This window comes from Anoplopoma fimbria, chromosome 15 (genome assembly GCF_027596085.1).
Source record: "Anoplopoma fimbria isolate UVic2021 breed Golden Eagle Sablefish chromosome 15, Afim_UVic_2022, whole genome shotgun sequence".
NCBI lineage: Eukaryota > Metazoa > Chordata > Actinopteri > Perciformes > Anoplopomatidae > Anoplopoma > Anoplopoma fimbria.
In genome coordinates this window covers 4,153,594-4,177,062 of record NC_072463.1, presented here as the reverse complement: position 1 = coordinate 4,177,062, position 23,469 = coordinate 4,153,594, and the positions used below count along the sequence as shown (strand labels likewise).

At 40.0% G+C, this 23,469-nt stretch overlaps 1 protein-coding gene across 1 annotated transcript in view; it reads left to right on the top strand.

Annotated features, from left to right (window-relative positions):
* slc4a11 (solute carrier family 4 member 11) overlaps positions 1 to 23,469 on the top strand; it is a 95,039-nt gene that overhangs the window by 61,222 nt on the left and 10,348 nt on the right. The window contains exons 6-16 of the mRNA XM_054613318.1: positions 1,988 to 2,069; positions 2,976 to 3,099; positions 7,531 to 7,740; positions 11,340 to 11,424; positions 12,449 to 12,574; positions 13,699 to 13,812; positions 15,086 to 15,218; positions 16,304 to 16,377; positions 19,355 to 19,583; positions 19,991 to 20,097; positions 23,145 to 23,310. Of these exons, the coding sequence (XP_054469293.1) occupies positions 1,988 to 2,069; positions 2,976 to 3,099; positions 7,531 to 7,740; positions 11,340 to 11,424; positions 12,449 to 12,574; positions 13,699 to 13,812; positions 15,086 to 15,218; positions 16,304 to 16,377; positions 19,355 to 19,583; positions 19,991 to 20,097; positions 23,145 to 23,310 (1,450 nt within the window). The remainder of the gene's footprint in view (positions 1 to 1,987; positions 2,070 to 2,975; positions 3,100 to 7,530; positions 7,741 to 11,339; positions 11,425 to 12,448; positions 12,575 to 13,698; positions 13,813 to 15,085; positions 15,219 to 16,303; positions 16,378 to 19,354; positions 19,584 to 19,990; positions 20,098 to 23,144; positions 23,311 to 23,469) is intronic.

Sequence of the window (23,469 nt, the reverse complement as noted above, 5' to 3'; positions counted from 1 at the left end):
CGTACCCCCAGGGGTACACGTACCCCCATTTGAGAACCACTGCTTTACAGTGAGAGGTGTTAAGCTGGATATTAGTCAGCTGACACCAACCAGCACCGGCTATTTGAATTTGGTTTTTCATATATTGAGAAAATAGAAAGAGAAGAAAACCCTATGTAAGAGACACACGCATGAAAAGCAAAGGCTGTAAAGTCATGAAATGCTGCTGGCATGAACCACGACTCCAAATCCAGATCTTCCCAGAATTCATGCTGTTGAAGAAATCGCTCACGCTTTAAACAGACAATTGTCAGGCTAGCAGCGTTAGCCGTTAGCTCGTCTGGGATGGTTTTGCCGCCCAGACTGTTGGTATGGAGGATCTTCTTCCTCTCTCCGTCTGCGTCTTCCATGTCTTCACTTCGCTCTTTCTTTTTCGTTCTCTTTCCCTCCTCTCTTTATCTTTTAATCTTTCTTTTGTTCTGTTTTCATCCCTCTCTCTCTCTCTCTCTCTCTCTGTCTCTTCCCCTCCTCTCTTTCCTGACGTCAATGAGAAATTGGATGTTTTTTGATTATTACATGGCTGTCAGGCTTACTGCTATTAATTGAATTGGATCCCAGTCCATCTCCTCTACTTCTCTCCCCTTCCCTTTCCTCCCTCTTGTCTCCCTCTCACTCTGCTTCTCATCTAGTCTCAATCTCCATTTCCTTCTTGTTTGTCACGTTCTTTTTTTTTATATGATTTGTTCTTTTTTCATTCCCTTGGTCCTTCTTTGCTCCTGTTTCTGCTTGCGTTTTTCCTCTCTCTCAGTTTCTCCCTCTCTGCATGTCCCCTCCTCCTTGTTCTCTCTTCCTGTCTCTCTCCTTCCTTTTTATTTTTCTCCCTTGTTCTTTCTTTACCTCCCGCCTCTCTCACTCTCTTCCCGCTCCACGTGCCAGCGTTTTTCCCCCCCTCCTTCTCGTTCTCTTTCTCTACAGGCTTCTTTTCATCCTGCTCTCTATCTACATGCTTTCTCTCTCTCTCTCTCTCTCTCTCTTGTCTGCCCCCTCTCCTCTCTCTGATTCTCCCTTTCCCCGGCTCTCTCACTCCTTGAGCTCTGTGATACTGTTGTCATGGTGACGCCCATCATTTTCTGGCATGAATGGAGGATACTTTATTGATGAGACGGCATGGCATAGAGAGAAAGGGGAGCGTGATGGAGAGAGAGGCAGATAGAAAAGAAAAGGGAGAAGCCAGCGGCGGGGTAAATCACAATGATATGGAAATGATCGTCCCCTCTGCTTACGATACTAAACATTTCCACCCTGTCATTTTCTCAGTACCGACGAGTAGAGGAGAACGTTTGCAAGCGGATGCACGCTGAATCCCGTCGAGGGGTTTTGGGATAGTCGGCGCCGCTGCAGAACATCCCCCAAAACACTATTATTCACCGCTCTCAGCGGGAGAAGTCGGAAAGGGAGATTCCTCTTATTAGGAAGCAGCGAGCAGGTTTCAGCTGTGTCCCTAGATGCCCATGGTTAATGATTTGTACTGCGTAAACACGGCAGCATAATGAAATGTGTTTTTGTTTTATCTGTGAACATGAGCGTTGGTGTTTTCTGGGGTTGCATGGACACCGTCATTAGTTTGTGTCGTGGTGTGGTGTTTGCTCACAGCGCAGACGGGCAGAAGGCGAGCTTGTTAGGCTTTTCTGATGTAGACATCACATCGAGAGGCATGGCACCGCGGATAAAGCTCCAGACTTCTATCGAACATTTTAGGCATTTGGCAGACACCATTAGGAAACACAGACGAACCGGAGCCAGGTTTTATTTTTAAAAACACCAATATTTTACATTTGAACCTAATAGATGTGGTAATGTAACTATACATTCTAGGATAGCTGAGATACATTTTCTGTTGCTACAAGTTCAATGCCATGTAGCAGAAAATAAGAGCTTGTGAGGAACAAACCGGACTTGAGGTCGATCTGAGCCTACTTGTGTTTGACCTCTGACCTTTCCCCTACAGTCCACCTGCTGTCAGAGACGATCCAGGGGGTGACAGCCACCGCCACCGGGATCCAGTACCAGCAGTCCTGGCTCTGCATCCTGTAAGCATTACGTGTTTGTGCATGTGTGTCTGCGTTGAAACAATTAGTCAGTTGTGTAAGAGGTTGATCGACAGAATAATTAAACTGCAAAAATCCACTTGTAGCCTTTCAAATGTAAGATTAACTGCCTGTCCATCTTTGATATCAATTTATATCAAATCTAATATTTTGGGGTTTGAGACTGTTTGAGACATTTCATTTTTACATTTCAGCCACAAGGCAATAAACATCGACACAAAGTGTAAAAGAAACACAATATAAGGATACAATAAGAAATAAAATAAATGGAATTCATTACGTAAGATGAAAAATAAAACCTAATGACTAATAATAATAGTACTATTAAAATCAGTCTACTACTTATCAGTCGGTTTTTTTTCGTCATTCAACAGATTTTATTTTATTTTTAGGACTTGATGATTTTAAGAACTAGAAAAATGTTCACAACCCATAAACAAATCTTAGTTAGTTTACATGAAAATTTGTGAAATTTGGAGATACAGGGTTTCAATTTGACAGCTACAAAATGTAAATGTGGAATAACGTTCATGTTTGTTTTTTTTAATGTCGTATTTATATGACATATGAGAGAACTACATGAATGTTAGGTCCTCTGCAGTATATTTGTCTATGTGCACATGCATTCACATACACGTGCATGTGTGTGTGTGTGTGTGTGTGTGTGTGTGTGTGTGTGTGTGTGTGTGTGTGTGTGTGTGTGTGTGTGTGTGTGTGTGTGTGTGTGTGTGTGTGTGTGTATGAGTGTTTCTATGCTGCACATTAGAATCCTGTCTACCTGTTGCTGCAGAGAGAGAGAGAGGTTAATATATGGAAATGAATCGCGCTGCCGTAGAGGTGAGACATTGACATTTATAAAGACCTCGTCCTTCTCCCTCTCCTCTCCAGCTGCAACGTGAAGCATCTCCAGAGGCGTCACGTGTGCATCTCCCGCCTGGAGAGGCCGCAGAACTGGGGGGAGAACTGCTGCGAGGTCCGCTATGTGATCCTGATCCTGGCCCCGCTCAAAATGGTAACTGCCACCGCCGGAGGGAGGAAACGATGTGTGGGATTTATCTGATTTTGCTGAATTACTGAGGCATTTGTAGACACACTTGTTTTTTTATATTTGTTCATATTTCATTCATGAATTTATCTTTTCTTCTATTCTTTATATCATCTTCTGCATTCGTTTGTTAATTGATTCCTTCAGTTAATCACTGATGATGTGCTTTGAAGAGAATTTTCTTTCATTCCCACTGCCAGTCTTTTTCTCTCATCTTTGCCTAAATCTGTTAGCTGTAAAGTCCAACTCACCCATATGAACAACGTTAGCATCCCGCTGCCACCGCACCACTAATTGATCATTTGCATACCCTCCTGCTCTGCTTTCAGATACTGTATTTAAAAGGTGATGTACATTTAGATTTTTAGAAATAACTGTGAAAATCAGGTGCAGTCAGCCAGCTGTCATGACTCCAATTTAGTTTAGTTTTCTTACACGCAAGCTCAGTTCTGGATGAAACTGAGGATCAACATTTTCTGCTTTTGCATATTTTAACTCCCAAAATGCCCGGATTGGTTTAAATAGATTTTATGTCTCAATGCTTCCAAACAGCTGATGTTTCTCTTGCTGCAGGAAGACACAAATCATCACATGTTAAAAACAAGATCCTGTTGTGACAGCTCAGAAAAATGTTTTATGTAACTTTGAGTAAAAGGACAACTAGGAAGAAAACACAAACCAGCTTCTGATTATGTGTGGCAGTAATTAAACTAATTAGACATAATTGAACAATTAAATCACAGAATTTTGGGCTGCAAAGGGTAGTTTGAAATATATTTTTTAAAGTTAAAACCAAACTACCTCTGGCTGAATTTTTTATGAAATATAAGTCAGTTTATTTTAGTCAGTTTTTTGTATATCGCACCATTTAAAAACAACTGGCGGTTGACCAAAGTGCTTTATCCAGAAAAATGGAAAAAGTGCAGAATATGGACAAATTACGCAAAAACATATCAACAAATCTAAAACAAATAGAAAGCCAGAAATAATTAGTGGATTTTGCGCCTGGATTTTGCCATTTTATGTCGGGAGCTGATTGAATATTCAGTATTGATTTTCATTTAAGATCATTTTCTACCAATTTGTCTCGCTTTTTATATTTAAATTCACTAAATTAGCGGATGTGCTACTGATATAACTGCTAAGCAGCCAAATGCCTGTTGAACTGAATTCAATCCAAAGCCCTCACAGTGATTTATGTGGGCACAAGTGTCCTGTCGGCTGAACCTTGGTGCCACACTTACCCTTCTCTCCCATCAAAACAGGAACTCTTTCTACTTTCCCATCAAACCACTCAACCCTTCTGTCCTCCACTGCTTCATCCTGAGCTCTCAACACACACACACACACACACACACACACACACACACACACACACACACACACACACAGACACAGACACAGACACACACAGACACAGACACACTTCACTCTCCTGTCTTCAGACGGCACTGATTGTTTGACATCTCCTGATGGAAACCTCCAATTCTCAGACCCCCGTCTCTGCTGGAAATAAAGGGAATTTCTTCATGCTGGGTCTACTTTTAACGTGGGATCATTCCCCCAAAGCACACCATTTTCACCAACCCACCATCAAACTGTGGAGCCAGTGGGGTTGGCGTGACACTGGCAATCAGCGATGCCTCAGCTAACTGCATCGTGTTTGTTTGTTTGTTTGGTTTCTCTTTTTTTTTTCTTTTCCACGAGGCCCTGTGTTCGTGGCTCTTCCCCCAGTGCATCCAGCTCCATCCTTGCCAGTCCTGCAGGCAGCAATCACAACCACTAATGGCATTCTCAGAGACATTAATCTGCGAGAGAGAAATCTTTTGAAGGGGCATGATGATAATGATAATAGGAATTCCTTTGGTGGGCAAATGTATGTAATCTAGCGTGCGTACGGGTGGACCATTTCCATCACCCACCATTTAAGGACCATTTGTGGCTTTTTTTTCATTCCTCATTTGCTTTACCCAGTGTGAATGTGCTGACCTTTCTTCAGAAATGCTCCGTTTCTCATTTACTCGGTTAAACACATACCTGAAAGCGCCTATCAACACGTTCATGTTCTTTTGCCCTTAAAGAAACTCCAAACTCTTCTGCTAGTTAGACCAGATGCCCTCAGTCTTTGATGTTGATGGCGCAGCGTTACTCACTGTGTACTCACTGTGTACTCACTGTGTACTCACTGTGTACTCAAACGACTCACTTTCTACGCCTGCATTTTCCTCAGTCGGTCTGGGTAATCAAAACTAATGACCTTGAAACCAATAGGATGAATCCTACTGAATATGCTATTCCCCTTACTTTTCCTTTAGGGCCACCAGCATGTCAAATTTCTCACATCTCAAATTTGACCAGTTTTACACAAACTTGTTTCCAGTAGGTGTCTCTTGCACAGATTCTTGTAAAGCCGGGGGAAGGACAATGTCCGGTTTGGGGATCTCAGAATTGCGACTCTGCTCTTTGCAGATGATGTGATTCTGTTGCATCTGATTAGAATGCCTCCGGTTAGAGGTTTTCCAGGTTAATCCAACTTGTAAGAGACCCAGAACACGTTGGAGGGATTATTTATATCTTGCCTTGCCTGGATAAGCAGAAAAAGATAATAGATCATAAAAATGTATTTTGTACAAACACTCATGGTTCCCAGGAGATGTATACCAATAACTTTGGTGATCCCAGGACTTTTCCTCTAGGGCCATTTTGAGGTGGATCATTTTTGTTGGATTGTAAGGAAATTTAGTTCAGATATAATTTTTTTCCTCAGGCACGGCGCTACACTGGAAGTAGGGGTTGCTATAGCTCAATCACAAATCTGCGTAGACCCAGTTAAGGCCCCTCAAGCATTTCTGGGTTTGTCTTATTTTTGAATAGTTGGAGAAATCTTTCACCTTTGCACATGAATATCGTTTTTTTAATGTAATTTTGTCTTTTTTTTGTCATTGTTGAATATTCTTTGGCCAAATTTAATTAAAAAATACTTTTTTATCGAATTTGCCGTGTGCCATCTCAGCTTTCGTTGAAAAAACGAGAACTTTTTAACTCTAAAGTCATTTTTTCACTTTTCTACTAATGGTCAAGCTACTCCTCAGCCCTGGAACGAACAAAATCCTGGCTATGGCCATGATTTGTTATTTGTTATTATCTGATGATTCGCTGACTATCATGTTAGCATGCTGACGTTAGCATTTATCCCAAAGCAGACATTCCTACAGAGCTGCCTTCTGCCTCCTGGATAGTCTGACTGAAGGTCCATCACGCAGAAAGCGAGCCTTCAGATTATTCAAGATCCGTTCTCTCAGCTCTGGTTGAAATTCAGTTACCACTGTGAAAAAGCTTAAAGGCTTGAGTTGTTCTGTTTGCTGCAGCTGCTGCTGTATGCAATGAGCCCGGCTATGTTGGTTTCATCACCACCTGGCTTACTAGGCCTCCCTGGCACACGGTCTCAGAGCCTCCCAGGACATTATTACCATCGATCTCTGACTTCTGACAGCATTATGTGTAACAGATGTGTGATTATGTAGACAAGTGTTAAAAACAACAAGCTCCAAACCAGCCACCTTTAAAGGAGTAATGTTTACATGCTCCTTAATATCCAGACCAGATTTACTTCACATCATGATGTAATACATTTTCTCGGCATTGAATTTATTTATGGTTACTTGTTTATTAAAACGTTACATTACAGTATATTGTGATATCAACAAAATTAATCTGAGAACATTTGAAGAGGATACATTTTAGATTTCTTTTATAATTGTGATATTTCTACTTTAGAACTCTCTAGCATTTCTTTTTATTGAACCCTCGAAATTCAAAGCTGCAGTAATCAACGTTTCTATATAAACAATGGATGAAATGATTGTGTAAAGTGTAAGAGGTAGTAAACCCACAGATAATAATGTTTTGACTCGACAGAGCATTGCAGCATCTATTAGCGTATTGTTCTGGTTTTACTGGTTTGATTCACTCTCACCGCTCTCATTAGCGCCATTTCCCGCCACAGTAGGCAGCTGTTTTCTCTGAAAAGTTCTAATAACATACTTGCCTTTTACCAAACACAAACTAAATCCAACGTTTATATTAGCTGGTGAAAAAAATTGAACTTTTTGCAGCTAAACTGCAAGATATTTTCCTTTGGCGGAGGATTGGAGATGAGTTGGTGGAGACCAAAAACAGAGCTGAAAGCAGTTTGAAAATGTAGAACTTAGATTCATCAGCTGGACACAAACACAATTCCAAATGAATGCTAAAGTTGCTAAAGTTTGCTGTGAGGTGATAACATGTCAGTGTTGTTATTAAAGCTTGTTTCCACTGGTTAAAAACAGGTTTATCAGAACAAGCCTTTGATTCTTTCATTCTTTTAATGCACCACCTTTTCCGTTCGCTCCCCCACAGAAAAGCACCAAGACGGCGATGGAGCTGGGCCGGACGTTCGCCACCCTCTTCTCTGACATCTCCTTCAGGCAGAAGCTGCTGGAGACGAAGACGCAGGAGGAGTTTAAGGAGGCGCTGGTGTTCCAGAGGCACCAGCTGACGGCAACCAACCAGCAGCCCACCGCTCTGGGGAAGGAGGAGACCGACCCCCGCAGTCACAAGCCCCTCAAGGTGGGCAGCAGAGTTTATATGTGTGTGTGAGCAGCATATCAAGTGTGTACAACCATTCTGAAGCAGCTTGTATTCATAAGATCATGTTATGAGTCATCCCCATTGGCCTGAGATGAGGCTTGTGATTGGTTAGAACTCGCTAATGCTCCTCTACATGTTAGAGTTGAGGTCATTTTGCAAATGCTTCTTCCTCCCTCACCTTTCGCTCCTCTTTTGTCATCTCATTTCTTTACACTGCTCTTTTTATGCATGCATTAACACACACACACACACACACACACACACACACACACACACACACACACACACACACACACACACACACACACACAACCTTACACTTGACCTCTATGGCAAAATTAAAAAGGAACTCTATGCTGAGCCCACTGATGCCTCCCACAAGAGTCTACGGGAAACGCTTCATTAGTTTGGCCATAGTTTGTGAATAAGTTTCAAAGTTATGCACCTTTTATATATATATATATATATATATATATATATATATATATATATATATATATAATTCGTATTGTATTGAAGTCTATGAGAAAATGACCCTACTTCTCTCTTGATTTATTCCCTCAGTAAACATGAGTTTATGGTCTCAATCTCTAGTTTCAAGTCTTCTTCGATACAGCATGATGTTCATTTAGTAAATGATGGTCCATTTAGAGTCAAATAGACCATAAAGCAGGGGATGCTTTAGGGCGGGGCTACCTTGTTATTTACAGATTGCTACCAAAGTTGATTACCGCGACTCTACGTCTATCCTCCGCAGTCCAATTATTGTCACTTCCATGCACTTGGCGACAGCCTAAACGCCGAAATCAAGGCTTCATAGCGGCATTCAACAAACCAATGGGTGACGTCACGATGACTACGTCCACTTCTTATGTACAGTCACACCCAAACTCTTGACCTCCATGCCAAATGTCAGCCTCCTAGTGCAGAAACTGTGGCTGCCAAAGATAGGGGACATTGCCATGGACCCAGAGAGTGAGCTCCCCCCCCACCCAGCTCCCCCCCCCCACCACCCCCACCACCTCCTCTCCTCTTCGCTCGGCTGCCTCGACTCCTCCATCTTTTCCCCTTCCCTCTAATCAATCAGCATCAACTCCTGCCAGGCCTCCTCAGTGGGCAAATGACCTTACATCTCTCACAGTCCTGTCAGAGCTCCCCCCCCACCCCTTAGCTACACATGTACGTACACACACACACACACACATTAACACACACATAACACACACACACACACACATACCTCCAGAGGGGCTCTGCTCAATGCCACAGACCAACATCTCCTCCTAATGTTGCCGTTGACAGGCCAGGGCTCCCAGACATTCCTCCCTTGTTTTTTTTTGTTTTTTATAGTGGAGGATTTTGTGAGGTGTTTATCCCAGGGCTTGAGAGGCTCAGTGCCACTCAGTGAAAGAGGGATATATGGAGGGAGACAGATGGATGGAGAAGGGGGGGTAAAATACGGGTTTGGTAGATGGTGAGAGGGAGCAGGTGAAATCAAGAGGACCACCTTCTCCACATCCGGACCACCCGCAAGATCACACCACTCTGCTGTACTTTAAAAAAAACGAAGCCAAATGGTTTGTTGTTTTTTATGTTCCTCCCTCCCGTCGTCTCTCTCTCTCTCTCTCTCTCTCCTCTCTCTCTCCAATCGACCGTTCAGAACGAATGGCAAACAGGTGGACAGTAATTCCTCTCCGAGACTTTTTGTTTATCGAACCAGGGCCAAAAGCTGGTGATCAGGCCACACACACACACACACACATACACAGAATACACACACACACACACAGGCTCCCTTGTAATAATAAATGATTCCATGATGTATAGGGATTTAATGGATGAACCGTCCTTGTTGAACAAGCGTGTGTGGCTTCATAAAATTTAGTCAGAGCGCTCAGGGGGAGAAGAAGAGATGTCGATGCTGTTGTTTGTTTTTTAAGGTTGTTAACGTCGAGGTTATTTGCTTTTTTCTGCCCCCCAAAAAATGGGAAAACTTTGATGACAAACTAAGCAGGACAGATTTTCCCAGGGGCTTTTCCGACACACAAACCCTCGTCACCCGTTCCGTTTAGTTGCGTAACACTATGTCCAACAAGAAAATGAAACATTTGGGTAATAATTTGCTTAATAAGCTCAAGCAGGACGGCACATTTACTCCCCAACATCTGTAACCTGAAAGCTCATCTTTTTTAAGACGCACTTTGTGAATCACTCGGCTCTTTCCCGACTGTCCTCCTCTTGACGTCTCTAAAAATACTCTTAAATCTTCTATCCCACGCTGGTGCTGTCATGTCTCTGTCATTACTTGATCATTCTGGGGACACAGGGATTTTTTTATTAAATGAACATGAAAATGCAGTCCTGGGAGTGAGGCTTTTCTCTCTCGTTAAATTTGATTCAAATCAGCTTTCAGAAAGCCCTCCTGTGAAATCACCAGTGTCTTAGCCGAATCATCAAATGGGTCATTTTTTTTAATCCATCTGTGTCATTGTCCACAGCAGAGTTCATGAGCTGGACGCAGCCGCAGGCTTTCTGTGCTGGTGCAGTTTTTACAGGTCGCCATAATAGATTAACAAAATGCCTTGGAGCAAAATGTAAACTTTTACAAAAAAAAACAGTGTTCAAGGAAAATTAAACTGGCTTTTATTTCACTAACAAACTCATGTTCAGCTTGTTGTAGTTTCTCCACAAGGGGGAGCAGTGAACACTTTCTCCCTACAAAATTACATTTCTAGAATATGATTAAAATAAAATACATAATTTTCAATAACCCTTTTTTGATTTAGGAGACCTGTCTGCACAGATATGCAAGGAAAATACCAACAGCAGCCGTTTTGATCTGAATACGTGTTGACGTTGCCACCTAGAGGCAAAAAAGTTATAGCTTCTGCAATTTTAACACTTACCTGACCAACAGTCAATGTGTGATATATTTGTGTGTGTTTATTTCTCCCCTTTTCCACTTGTTGTCATTCACAAAAGTTTTTTGCTAAATTAAAACAATATATCTATCTATACTTTTAATTACAGTTATTGTTGCTATAATTACACATAAGTCAAAGAATAAGATGTTTTTAAATGTTTTTTTATATTTCTGCAACCAAACTTACGCCATTGGTTGTTATTATAGTAAAGAAATACTACTACAGATATAGTATGCGCAGTACAATTCAGCTTGTTCCTGGTAAACACAGATTTTAAAGATTTTCTAAACATATGTATAGTTTATTGCACTTTCTAAACAACAGCACATGTGTAAAGAATTAAATTCAAGTTCAACATTCAAAAACTCACAGGATTAGGCAGCCTACTTTGCTGATTTCATTTAATTGCGTCCTTTTGACCTCTGTATCCTACACCCTTTTTTTATCAAGCAAATAAAATGTCAAATTTTACAACTTACATACAACCAGCATCTATAAAAAGAAGAACAAAAAAAAACTTGTTTTAGGACTAAAGGGCTGCATGTGGTGTATGTGCCAATTTTGCAGCAGCTGTACCTGTCCTTTCCTGTAGATGGCGCTGTCACTGACACATTATCTACACCTCCGTCTAACCTTTCCCCCTTCTGTCCCCAGTGTAAAGACTTCTTGAAAGCCGGCCGGGGGATTTACGAGGACTTTCGCCGTCGGCTGCCTTTCTACCCCTCTGACTTCACAGACGGTAGGCTTGACACCGGACCTGTAGTGAGAGTGAATCATCGTCCTTATTACGCCACCCCGGGGTGCCTCTGGCAGCTCTTCTCATTTGTCTGTCACCCTTTGCCTCGGACACATCTGTGCTCCATCTGGGTCACAGCGAGAGTTTGTCTCGCTAAAAAACGACCGCCTCGAATGTCCTACTGCTCCCGTGTGTTTCCCCCCCGCACCTCCAACGTTATCGTCATTTCCCAAGTCATCAGACAAGGACATTTCCTCGAGCATTCCCATCGCAATCTCGATCGACCGGTGGTTTTATTGACTCATCAAATCATTTTCTTGATCAGCAAATGTGTGAAAATGTCTCTGTCATCAGTCAGACAAATGCACACCTGCTGCTTGACCTTTAGAATTTAGTATTTTCCAAAGAGATAAATAGATTTGTGTGTATGTTTTTGAGCACTGCCAGAGTTTTTTGTTCTAAAGGGATTGGAACTGCTTAATTAAACCAGATACATTTACTCCGTTGACCTTGAGTGTTTAAAAAAAAAAAGGACGGATTAAATACATATAAGGAGAGCAGAGTTTTCTTGCTCGGCTGCTCTCTTTCAGCCCTTTCTCATTTCATAATATCCAAAGCGCAGTCATCGGGCTGTAACAAAATCCAGATATTTCTGTCTTGTGAGTGTCATCAGATAACGATCATCCGATGAAGGTCACAGGACCAAAATCATTGTGATCGCATTAGTAGCCCAATTAAAGTGTTTTATTTCAAAATGAGTTATCCATCATTTGGATAAAAGCGATAACTGCTTTTACAAAATGATAAATGGCACCGAACCAAAAGAAATGACTCGTATTTTTAAAGGGCAGTGTTTAAAGTCTTTGACAAATAGTTCTACTGTACGTACTGAATGTTTTATATTGTGGAGGCTCTGAATGATGAACTCTGTTAATGTTTTTGTCAGTTTGAATATTAAAGTGCTGAGCCTCCTCCGCTCTGTTATGAGTTGAATATGACTCATGCGTTTGTGTTTGTCTCCCCTCAGGTATAGTTGGCAGTAATAAAACCCTGCTGAAGTACATGACCACGGCCATCTTCCTCTACATCGCCATCCTCCTCCCCGCCATCGCTTTCGGCTCCCTCAATGACGAGAGCACACGTGGCGAGATAGGTATGAGCATATATAGATGTTTATATGTAACACTTAGAGAATTTTCCTGTTTATTTTCTCCACAAACAGAACATTTTGATAATTCTCTATAACTGTAGAATTATACATTAAATGTAAAAAAAAAAGCTAAATAGAGCTTCAGATTTGAAGTTGTCATTTCATTTAACATTGATGTAGAAATTTTGTCGAGCTTTATATTGGGTTTAAAATAAGTGTTTTGCATCATATTCACATTCTACGAAAGCCTTGAGAGACAATTGAGAAAAAAAATCAATTTTCTAAGTCTGAGCTAAATTGTATCTATTCTGATTTTATTTTATTTTGTATTGTTATGTTTCTTATTTCCATCTGTTTAAATTGGTGAAAAACAAAGTTTTGGTTCTGAAAAAAAGTAATTTTTTGGAAGGATAATCTTTTCTTACTGTTTATTGTTGTAACACTCATTCCGTCCACAAGAGGCACCACTAACCCATGTTCTAAATATGACAAAGAGCATTCATGTTTTTCTTCCTGTTAAGTTTTAATTTCTCCGTGCTCTCTAAACACAGAGTACAAATATTGTGAGGTAGCAAGTTATGTAAATTAAATCATGAATGCTTTTAGTCCTGTTTAGAAAATGAGGTAATGGTGCACTTATGCCTCTTGTGGCCTAAATGAGTATTACAACAAACACCTAGAAAAAACCAGAAAGATTTACCTCCTATTTTCACACATAGACACAACTTATATTATTACTACTTATTATACTATTTTACTAATATTTTAGTATATTTCTCTGTTTCACAGATGAAAAAGTAAGGAAGTTAGAAAGATTTTCCTTTTTTTCACCTGTTTTCACACATAATAAGGACGTTAGAAGGATTCTCATGGCAAAAGCTCTTTTTCACCTGTTCATAAGTTATAAACATGAAAGAAAACAATTTAGATCAGACTTTAAAAATGGACCACCAGAATAATTTTTTCCTCATTTTCCTCTCAGCGCTTCCTTAAAATTCAATGAGTGAAAAAAAATCTAATTTCCTTCATCTTCTGTTAAGCTGAAGAGAGAAGAACCTTTAGCCCATTAATTAGTCCACATTGTTACTTCCTCCTGAGTTTTCTCCGTGTGTGTCCTCTCTGTCCAGATGTTCGGAAGACCATCATCGGCCAAAGCATCGGCGGGGTCATCTACTCGCTGTTCGCTGGCTCTCCTCTCGTCATCCCTCTCACCACAGCTCCCCTCGCCATCTTCATCAGCGGTAGGCCTCGTCTCAGCTCAGCCAAAACACACTTATCTCTTCACAGTTTCTGCCGGCGGCCGATATGAAAAAAGGGAGGCTGGAGGCTGGGGGTGGGTGGGTGCAGTACTAAGAAGATTACATCAAAAATCAGGAGAAGGAGGCACCCGCCGTGTAGAGCAGCAGCTAGAAACTCTTACGTCCTCTTCTGCTCCCTCTTTTACCAGAAAACAGCCCCGTTGGAGTTATGTAGTTTAAGTTTTTTCACACAAACAGTTTGCCCCTAACGACTGTTCCTGGTGCAGTCGAGCAAAAAGCACACATCTCCAAAACCTTTGCGTTTTTCAGGGATGAAGAAAACAACATTTCTTTTCACACTGATGTTACATAATGGTTGCTTTCAGGGGCCTACAGGTCAGGAAACTAGCTCAACCATGCAAACTTTATATTCCGTTGTGAGAGTCTGCAGCACATAAACTCTTCTCTGGTTTTTACCCAACAGCAGCGGGTTTTTTGACGTCTGGGAGCTGCAGAATCGGTGGTCGGTGAGGGGAAGCAGAGACCCCGATGCCAAGACGTAGTTTTAATACCAAAGCTGTTTGCTGGGTTTTGCGGTGTGATGGTCCTCGCAGTAAATGGGTTAGAATTGTGCTAAGGCACATTCTCATGGGGATAATTATCGTACATTTCCAGCAGCCTGTCTGGGCAGAACAATGGCCTGTTTGTAAAGTTGTAACTCATCTGCGCACAAATCTGCTCGAGATTACAGCTAAATTGTTGTGGTTTTAACAAATCCATTGCAATTCCTTTTGTCCTTTTTTTTTAAATGTTTGAATGAAATTCTCCTTTTCTTTGTGCGTGAGTAAAGTCAATCTCTGCCAAAGCTTTCCCTCCGTTTTTCAGTAATAGCAGTAGCATCAATATTCCTTTTTTTTGTTATTTTATAAAAAAATTATGCATTTTTATTTACAGAGCAAAGGCAATCAATACTGTTTCTTTTTAACCATTCTTTTTGTATTATTGATAAAAGCATCATCGATCATTTTCCTTCTGTTGGCTCATTGTTTGTTTGTTCATCACACAAGATTTCTCAGGCACTGATTTCATTTTGAAGCTTTTCTTCTTGTTTCTTTGTTCTTATTTAACACAGATTAGTCAGACGATGATGCGTCTGTGTAACATGCGAGTTAGATTTAGAGTATGAAGCAAAGAGTCTGTGAATCAACAACCGTCTCTGAGGCCGTTGGAGCTCTGGTGATGTCTGATATGTGTTCTGGTCTGTGTTCCTGTGCAGTGATACGAGGAATCTGCGACGACTACAACCTGGACTTCCCGGCTTTCTACGCCTGCATCGGTTTGTGGAACTGCCTCTTCCTCATCCTGGGAGGGATCTTCAACGTCAGCCTGCTCATGAAGCTCTTCAAAAGGTATTCCTCATACACTCTTAACATTGAAAAATCAAAAGTATGGAAGAAATTCTTACTTTTATGTTGTATCTGTTAGTGTGCTTCCTTTTTTGTCAAATAGAAAATGTTTTAAATTGGGTGGTTACGACAGGCACTCATTAGAAAAGTCTGTTTTTGACAAGGAAATCGTTTTGTGTGACTTCCAGAGCTTTAGATGTGTCCTTCCGCTTCCCTTTTCAGAGTCCCTTCAGCCAAAACCAACAGATATTAAGTACTCTCTAATACTTTGTCCTCCTTCAACTGGACTCTGTGAGGAAAAGGAGCAAATATTTTAATAATTAGTATTTAATTCACTTAAATGATAGCCTTGGCCAGTGGCATGTTTTTGAGAAGAAGAATTCATATGCTATTTATTCCAAAATCACACAAATAATAGGATAAATAATAAAAAATTTGGACAGACATTGAAGTTCACTTCAACATGACGGGAGGCTGTGTTTCTAGTTTCTTTTTATTCAACTTTTTTTTACTGTTGGAACGTTGTACTTGTTTGTTTTTTTTACTTTGTGACATTTTATATACATGGTGTGTATGTGTTTTGTGTTTTTGTTTCCCTGCTTAATGAAGCGATTAAGTGCATTTGTTTTAATCCAGTTCTTTTTATGTTTAGTATTGCTGTTGGATCTTTTTCAATTAATTTAAGTCACTTGTGTGTGGTTGGTAGTTTTGTATTTAGTTTTAATAAAGTGTTTGACCCTGGTACATCTGCCTGCAGGTCTACTTCTAGTCTGTGATTAAAAAAGTAGCAAAAAGAATGTTGCGCGTGAATCTAGAACTAATTACTTAACTTATATAACTTAAACTTACTTTTAAAAATTCTATTTACATAAATGTTTTAGTAACCATCAATTATTTGGCTAAAAATGTATTAATTTTCCAAACACATTTGTGTGGATAAAATTATAATTGTTTTTTTTCCAATAAGAGTAGTTTGTTTTTTTATTTCAGTACATATCAACATTTTTGTAACACTTTATTTTTTTTATATGCACTATACTACAACCACCTTGATCATCACTACAGTAATGTTTCCTGTGTTCCTCCAGGTCGACAGAGGAGGTCATCGCTCTGTTCATCTCCATCGCATTCGTGGTGGACGCAGTGAAAGGAACAGTCAAAAGTAAGTTGTTGTTCCTAAATCTCTGTTTTCGCATTCTCACATTGCTTCTTTTTTTTTTTTCTGGCACATTAAAGGACATTTTTGCTGAGAAAATCAATAACTTGTCCTCTGCTCTGACTCATCAGAACCGATGCTAACACTTACATCATACCTGCTGTCAGATCCACCACCAGCCTCAAGCTCATGTCTGATATCTAAACAGCCGATAACACTGAGACAGGAAAACTTCCTCAAATCTCCAAAATAATCGACACACACTCTTTTAAAAAAAAGTGTTTTAAGTGTGCAGCTCTCTAATTAGCATGTCTGTCCTCCACTGAAGAATCCTTTGTTGACTGGTCGTCATAAGATCTTTCATCTGATCGTTTAGTCCATTTAATTAAAAATTGCCAAGTAGCTTTTTTTTATACTATTCTGCAGATAAATATTATCATTCAGAGGAATTGTTAAAAATCAGTTCTTATTGAAGAACAAACCACATTCTTGAAAATGATTCTGGTGCCAGATAATTCATTCCCTGGAAAAAGACCATAAAAGACAACAGAGCAATTCTCAGACAGCAAAGAGCCAAACAGTTGATTAATGAACTAATCTCATAAGAGCAGTGCTACTTATTCACACATCATTAGTTCCTCTGTGGGTCAGACAGAGATACTACGCACTAAGTTAATCAATCCAGAATTCGATCCCCAGCCTGCAGCCCTTTACCGCACCTCATCTTAGTATATCATAAATATTTTACAAAATTTAATTTCCCCCAAAAACGAGACGACGACGGCAGAGTGTAATTTATTTTGAATGCGATGTCGTCCATGTTTTTTCCGCAAATTGCCGGTGCAGTAGTTCAATTTTCAGAAACCATTTGTAAAATACGCTCCGAGCTCGTATGCCATTACCATAACATTAACCTGTGCCATTTTGTTGACACTTTTCATCCAAAATATTTTTGCGGCAGCACATTGAATACCTCCTGTGTGTGTGTTTCCGGTCTCCTCTACAACTTTGCTTTGCCACATAACTTTCTCCCGGTTTGATGAAAAGGCCTGCGGAGGGAGCAGCGTGCACGTATCTCTGCTTGTGTGGCACTCTCACAGACTAGGTTGTGTCATTCTTCTTATTTAAATCTTTACAGCAAAGCTCTACAGGGTTTAACATGACGCACTCTAAAGGAGCACACTCACATTATGACTGGTTGTTTATGCGGATCTGATTTGTTGATGATTATATATAATCAATCTGTCTTAAAACATCTATTATAGAACATATTATTTTGCTGCAAGGAACAAATTAATTCAAACATAATCTATCATAATAATAATTGTTCATGTTTATATTTTATATACGTATGCAATTTATTTTTCTTTGAAAATGTAAGATTAAGTTTATTATGCTGCGTTACAATTTGTCTCTGATTCAGGTTTCTGCACACATCACTGCAGTTTTTCTTTTTAAGGCCATATTACACAAACTGCCTTAAACTTCTTATCTATGTTCTCTACTGACGGCAAAAACTATCTGCTACTACGAGTAGCTGCGACCTCTAATTATAGGGACAAATTATGTTCGTAATCCCTAGAACCTGCACAGTTTTTGGTGTTTTAAATGTTTTTGCACCGTCATCTAGGTGTGATCTTCAGATATTCTTTAAACTAGATTCATTTTTAAGCACGCAAGATAAAAAAAATGGATTTAGGTCTATTTGACTACTGGTTACAGTTGAAATGAGACTGACTCATAATACTTTTAAGTGTATTTTTGGGGGGTTTTATCTTCTTTTTAACGCTGTTTTGTTTTTACGGTGTGTTATTTGGGTTTTTATATGGTGCTTGTGTGAAACTTTACGCTGCCATCAGGGAGGCCTTTGGAAATAAGATCCAATATCTCAATGGGACGATCCCGGCTAAATAAAGGTTAAATAAAAAGTGAGCCCAAAACAGTGATATATATATAGTGAAATGGTATGTGTTGTTTAAGGTTTCTAATAGTTTGACCTTTGATCGAGCCCGACCCGTCATTCAATTTAAGATGATTTTAAACATGTTTAATATTTACTGTGTTATCCAAACGTCCAAAAACTCAAAAATAGTTCTGTGTACCTTGAGTGAGTATTTTCTTTACGATCCAGTTGATCAGGTTTCAGAGCAGAGCCGCAGCTCAGCTGAGATTTATCTCACTTTTATGAGCTTCTCTCTCCTCCAGCTCTCCCTGCAGAGTTTACAGTCCCTGTCTTCTTTTCCAATCCATCCAACATTTTACCTTAATTTACAATTTTCCAAGGCAATGCATTGTGGTGGCACACATCCAAATACCATTGAAGGAAGGTGCTGGAACAATAAAACGCAGCAATGCAAACATAAACAAAGATCTGCACATTGAAAATCACTTTCTGCCAGTAAAGTGCAATTTATTGGCACATCCGCCATCGAACTAATGCTCTTAAACTACGCAAACTGTTTTTTTTGTGTTTGTTGCACAGTCACATAGAAGATTTCCTGCAGGATTTCCTTAGGACTGATTTTACTGGACTGAGTCCAATACAGTCTGATACGTGCTGGTGCTGCCAGCAAAGAAATAAAGTCTTACAGTATGCAGTGTTTAAGGATTCTAATAGTTTGACCTTTGATCTAGACGCTTAGTTGTAGTTAGTGTTAGGAGTCCAGACATTTCACATAAAACTACAAATGTCAATCTTCGTATAAGGTTAGAGAAGTCAGTGTGTCCCAAAACTCATGAGGATTCATCCTCTGGGCACCATGAATGTCTGTACAACATTTTATGACAATCTTTCTTATATTTAATGACAGTCTGGATCAGATTTTGGGACCAGAAATGCTTAGATCCACCCTGCTAGCATGGCTCAAAATCTGCGTATGTTGCTGGAAGTCGTCGTTTTTTTGCAGGATTTCTAGTCTTTACTGGTTTTGATAATCTTCAGGTCTGTTCTGATCTTAACTCAACACTGTGGATGTGACCTCAGTCTTTCAGAGGTACTACCACGCCCCGACGCTGACCAACGGCAGCGTAGACGCCTTCCCTCAGGTCGGAGAACTGCTCGGGGGAAACAGGAGTGAGACGGCGGCCGGGTTGGCACTCAACGCCCTCCCCGAGTCCGTCATCCACTGCAGCCGAGAGAGGCCCCTCCTCTGCCTCCTGCTGATGCTCGGGACCTTATGGATGGGCTACACCCTCTACCAGTTCAAACGGAGGTACGTGCAGATAAATCACTGGAGGGGTTTTAAATCTTGTTTGGAACAGGAGCTCCGCCGGCGAGGACGAATAACGGCCGAGTTCAGGCTTCAACTCTAAAGATTGTCTGGAGCGACTGAGCTCGCAGGAACCTTTCCAGACGGGCTCTTAGAACGCTCCCGTTTTCTGTCGAAGCTTCTGTCCCGCCTTGTGATTTAATAAGCATTAATATTCTACTTCTGATTGCCCCGAATAATCAAATCAACCTCAAAGCTGGATTCAATTGTGTAAGCAAACAGCGGACCGAGGTACTTAGGCAGTGTCAGGATTGCAGCCATTGTCCTTGTCTTGTCCACAGTAATTGTATTCTTCTATTATTTGTCTCCCTCTCTCTTTCTCTCTCTCCCTCTCTCTCTCTCTCTTTCAGTCCGTTCCTGCATGCCAAAGTGAGGGAGGTGCTGTCGGACTGCGCTCTGCCGATCTCAGTGCTGTTGTTCTCCTTCATCGGCTCCTACATTTTCAGTGACATTGAGCGTTAGTATCATTTGTTTGCTTCTCCAGATAATAATGTGACTTTTTCATGCTAAACACAACTTAACAGTCCCATCATAGAGTGTGTGTGTGTGTGTGTATAAGCCTGCAACAGAAGTTACTACAATATGTTATTTTTCTCACCACAGCTGATGTCCAACATGCAAAAATTCTGAATTCAAAATGATTTACTCTTCATGTAAAAAAAGTCATTTTCAGGATCAAATCCCACACAAAGATTAGTTAAAATGAACGATGAGCAACATTTTTCTCATTTAGATATTTTAGATTGAAAATTTGAACATCGTAGATATTTTTCTGGAGTACTCAGTCGTGAGGCGAAAACAGTTTTGATTCTACTATATCAGTGACTATTTCACCTTTGTAATGATCCTTTCCTTGACCTTGATATTTCATAGAGTTACAGAGAGAGGATGAGATGTTAGCCAAGTAATTCCCCCACCCAGATTAACCACGTCCAAATTTGCTTTATGCAATATATATCAATATTTCTCAAGATAAAAACACAGGAATCTTTTGAATAATTAAATGATGCAGTAGATTTTATGTTGTTGGCAAAAAATGGAATATAATATTAATTTGTTTTCTGGCAGCTTTTTAATGAATTATTACGTGATTAGCAGTTGTGTTTCTGTGCTGTTAACTGGGACAAACATCAGTGAGGAAGAGCATAGTTGATTTCCAACAGCTGCATTTATTTGAACTTACATAAGATGGGTTTTATTGTTAGACATATGCCTGTGGTTTTGTGTCTTTAGGTATTATTGCAACCCACTTTGGCTCTTTGCTGTAAAAAAAACAACAAAAGAAAGCACAGAACATTTCATTAAATATGAAAAATGAGGCAAAGTAATTGTAAGAAAGCTGCTTGCGGCTGCTAGTCAGCTGTCTCTTAGTCACAGTGCAGTGCTGTCGGGGTGTATTTACACTTCAGGGGATCTGGACTCCATCCAAACTCCGTCCAAACCTGCTGAAGGGCTCAAACTTCTAGCTTGTTTACTTCCCAGACTGACAGTGTAACTGCGGGGCCTCCACTATTTGGTGCCTTTATTGTCTTTTTTTATGTTCCTTAATCAAGGCCCAGGCCAGAACACATTGGATATTTTCAGTTTTTTTTTATCCACTATTGTTTAGCATCATTTCCAGTCTCCATTCATTGTTGCCAAGGCAGCAGCTGTTCTCCAGGGGTCGACTCAGAAACAGAGACGAGCGCCAGGCCCTCGAGTGAATTCAAATTTAAGTGCCTGGCCAATTTTCTGTTCCTTTACCTCCGGAGACAATAAGTCATAAGATAATAGGCCCATTATTGTATTGTCTAAATTTAACCAACTGCACTTAATTCAGCGGCATTTTGAGGGGCTAAATGAGATATCAAGTATTTGAAAAAAATCCAGCTCCTCTTGGGGAACGATTTGGGGTGAGATAATGTGAGTCATCACAACAGTTTGAGAGACAGTTATGTCTGTGAAGATGAAAATCTGATGCGTTTGGGAAGCACTGATGGCAGGTTTCAAGCAAGAATTACATTCCTGTCACCTTTTAGAGTCCACAAAAGTAATTTATGTTTATAATTTAGCTCTAATAGAGATGTAATCAAGCAGGTCCTGAACTACAGTTATCTAACAAAGTAAGAACTCTTTCATTAGAGTAAAGTCTCACTGTGGAATTAAGCTCAAGATGTAATAAGACTGCAGCTAAGGATTATTCTCATTATCAATTAACCCTTAGAGACCCATGCAGACCCATTTTTGTCTTTTTTAGGGGGGGCAGGGGATCTTTAAGTGGAGATAGATGGTCCACAGTAGATTCCACATAGAAGTAAAATATGAAGATTAATTTGAGATGTTTTTTTAATTATAAATCTGTAATACACATTGTGTTTTGGTGAGGTGGTTATTCAAATTAGAACATTACGATGGAAGGATATGATGCTACTTCCCATGCTCAATAGTGTCTCGTAAGTTGTTTTTTGTGTTGATGCCATTTGTTAAAGATTTGGTGCAAAATGTAACCATTTTTGTCCACTCAAGAATTGATGATAATGATGAAACATTCCTCCAAAATACCACATAAATACACCACGACTTTAACAAACACCAGAGAAAAATCCACGCTGTGCTTTGGTATCTAAAACTTTTTCCAGATTTCTTTATTTTTGTGTCTGGAATGCAAGTACTTCTGTTCTGGAAACTTCTCAGAAACCCCTTTTTTTCTCAATATATCTAGGAAAGCCAAACATCCTCTGAATGCCAAATGTCTCCAATTTGTGGTTGCAACGTTTCTCGAGGATGTGGTTATCCTAGAGCTCACAGTATGTCATTTTATACAGTGGCATAAGGTTTATTTTTAAATGGTCTCACTAAGTGACAGACATCATCACACATGAATACAATCTGTGTCATTGGATCCACAAGAGTCTCAGCTTTCCATTCATACCAAAATTATGCAATCCCTAGACTGTTTAGGGACCGCAGTCTTCAGAAATATTCCAAAACGTCTTTTTAGAATAGTCAAAATAAAACATTCATTCATTCTGCATTGGATTATCATAAATAGGGCATATTTGTAAAGGGGAGACTCTTGGGTACCATATAACTATTTATATTCACATAATTTAAGGTGAGAGGTTAAGGGGCCCCTTTGAAAATGGCCATGCCTCCATAATTTAGCCAACTTTGGAGCATTATTTATCCCCATTAGTTACATGGTTGGTTCCAATAGATGCCTTCGTCTAGTTTAATATGATTTCATATCTTTACTCGAGCTTTAAAATCTCAGTCTGCGGATTATATTTTAATCAATATATTGTTTTGTGCCTAAAATATTGGTTGTTCTGTCCAACCAACACTCCTAAACCAAAATGTTTCATTTACCATCTATAAAGACAAAGAAAAACAGAAAATCCTCATTATTTTAGAACCTGGAATCAGCTGAATGACTTAAATGATTAATGAATTATCCAAAAAGATTTATTTATTGTCGAACTATTTCAGCTCTATTAATATTTTCTTCGCTTCTTCTGTGAACAGTTCCAGTCTTCAAAGTTCACAACCGGCCCGTCTTCAACGTGGCTCCGTTCGAGCGTCTGTCGGCCATGAACGTTGTCAGCGCCATGGGCCTCGGCTTCCTCCTGGCCCTCCTCATCTTCATCGACCAGAACATCGTCGTCTCGCTGACCAATGCTCCAGAGAACAGGTACTGTGGAAGGAAAGATGCACTCATGTACAGAAGGAGTTTAACAAAGAAAGCATGAGAAAAACTGTCCAAAGGGATGATATTAGTGATACTTATTAGAATATTAATTCTTGTGCATTAACTGGATTAAAGTCTTTCGAAGAGCCCTCAAAAAGCCAC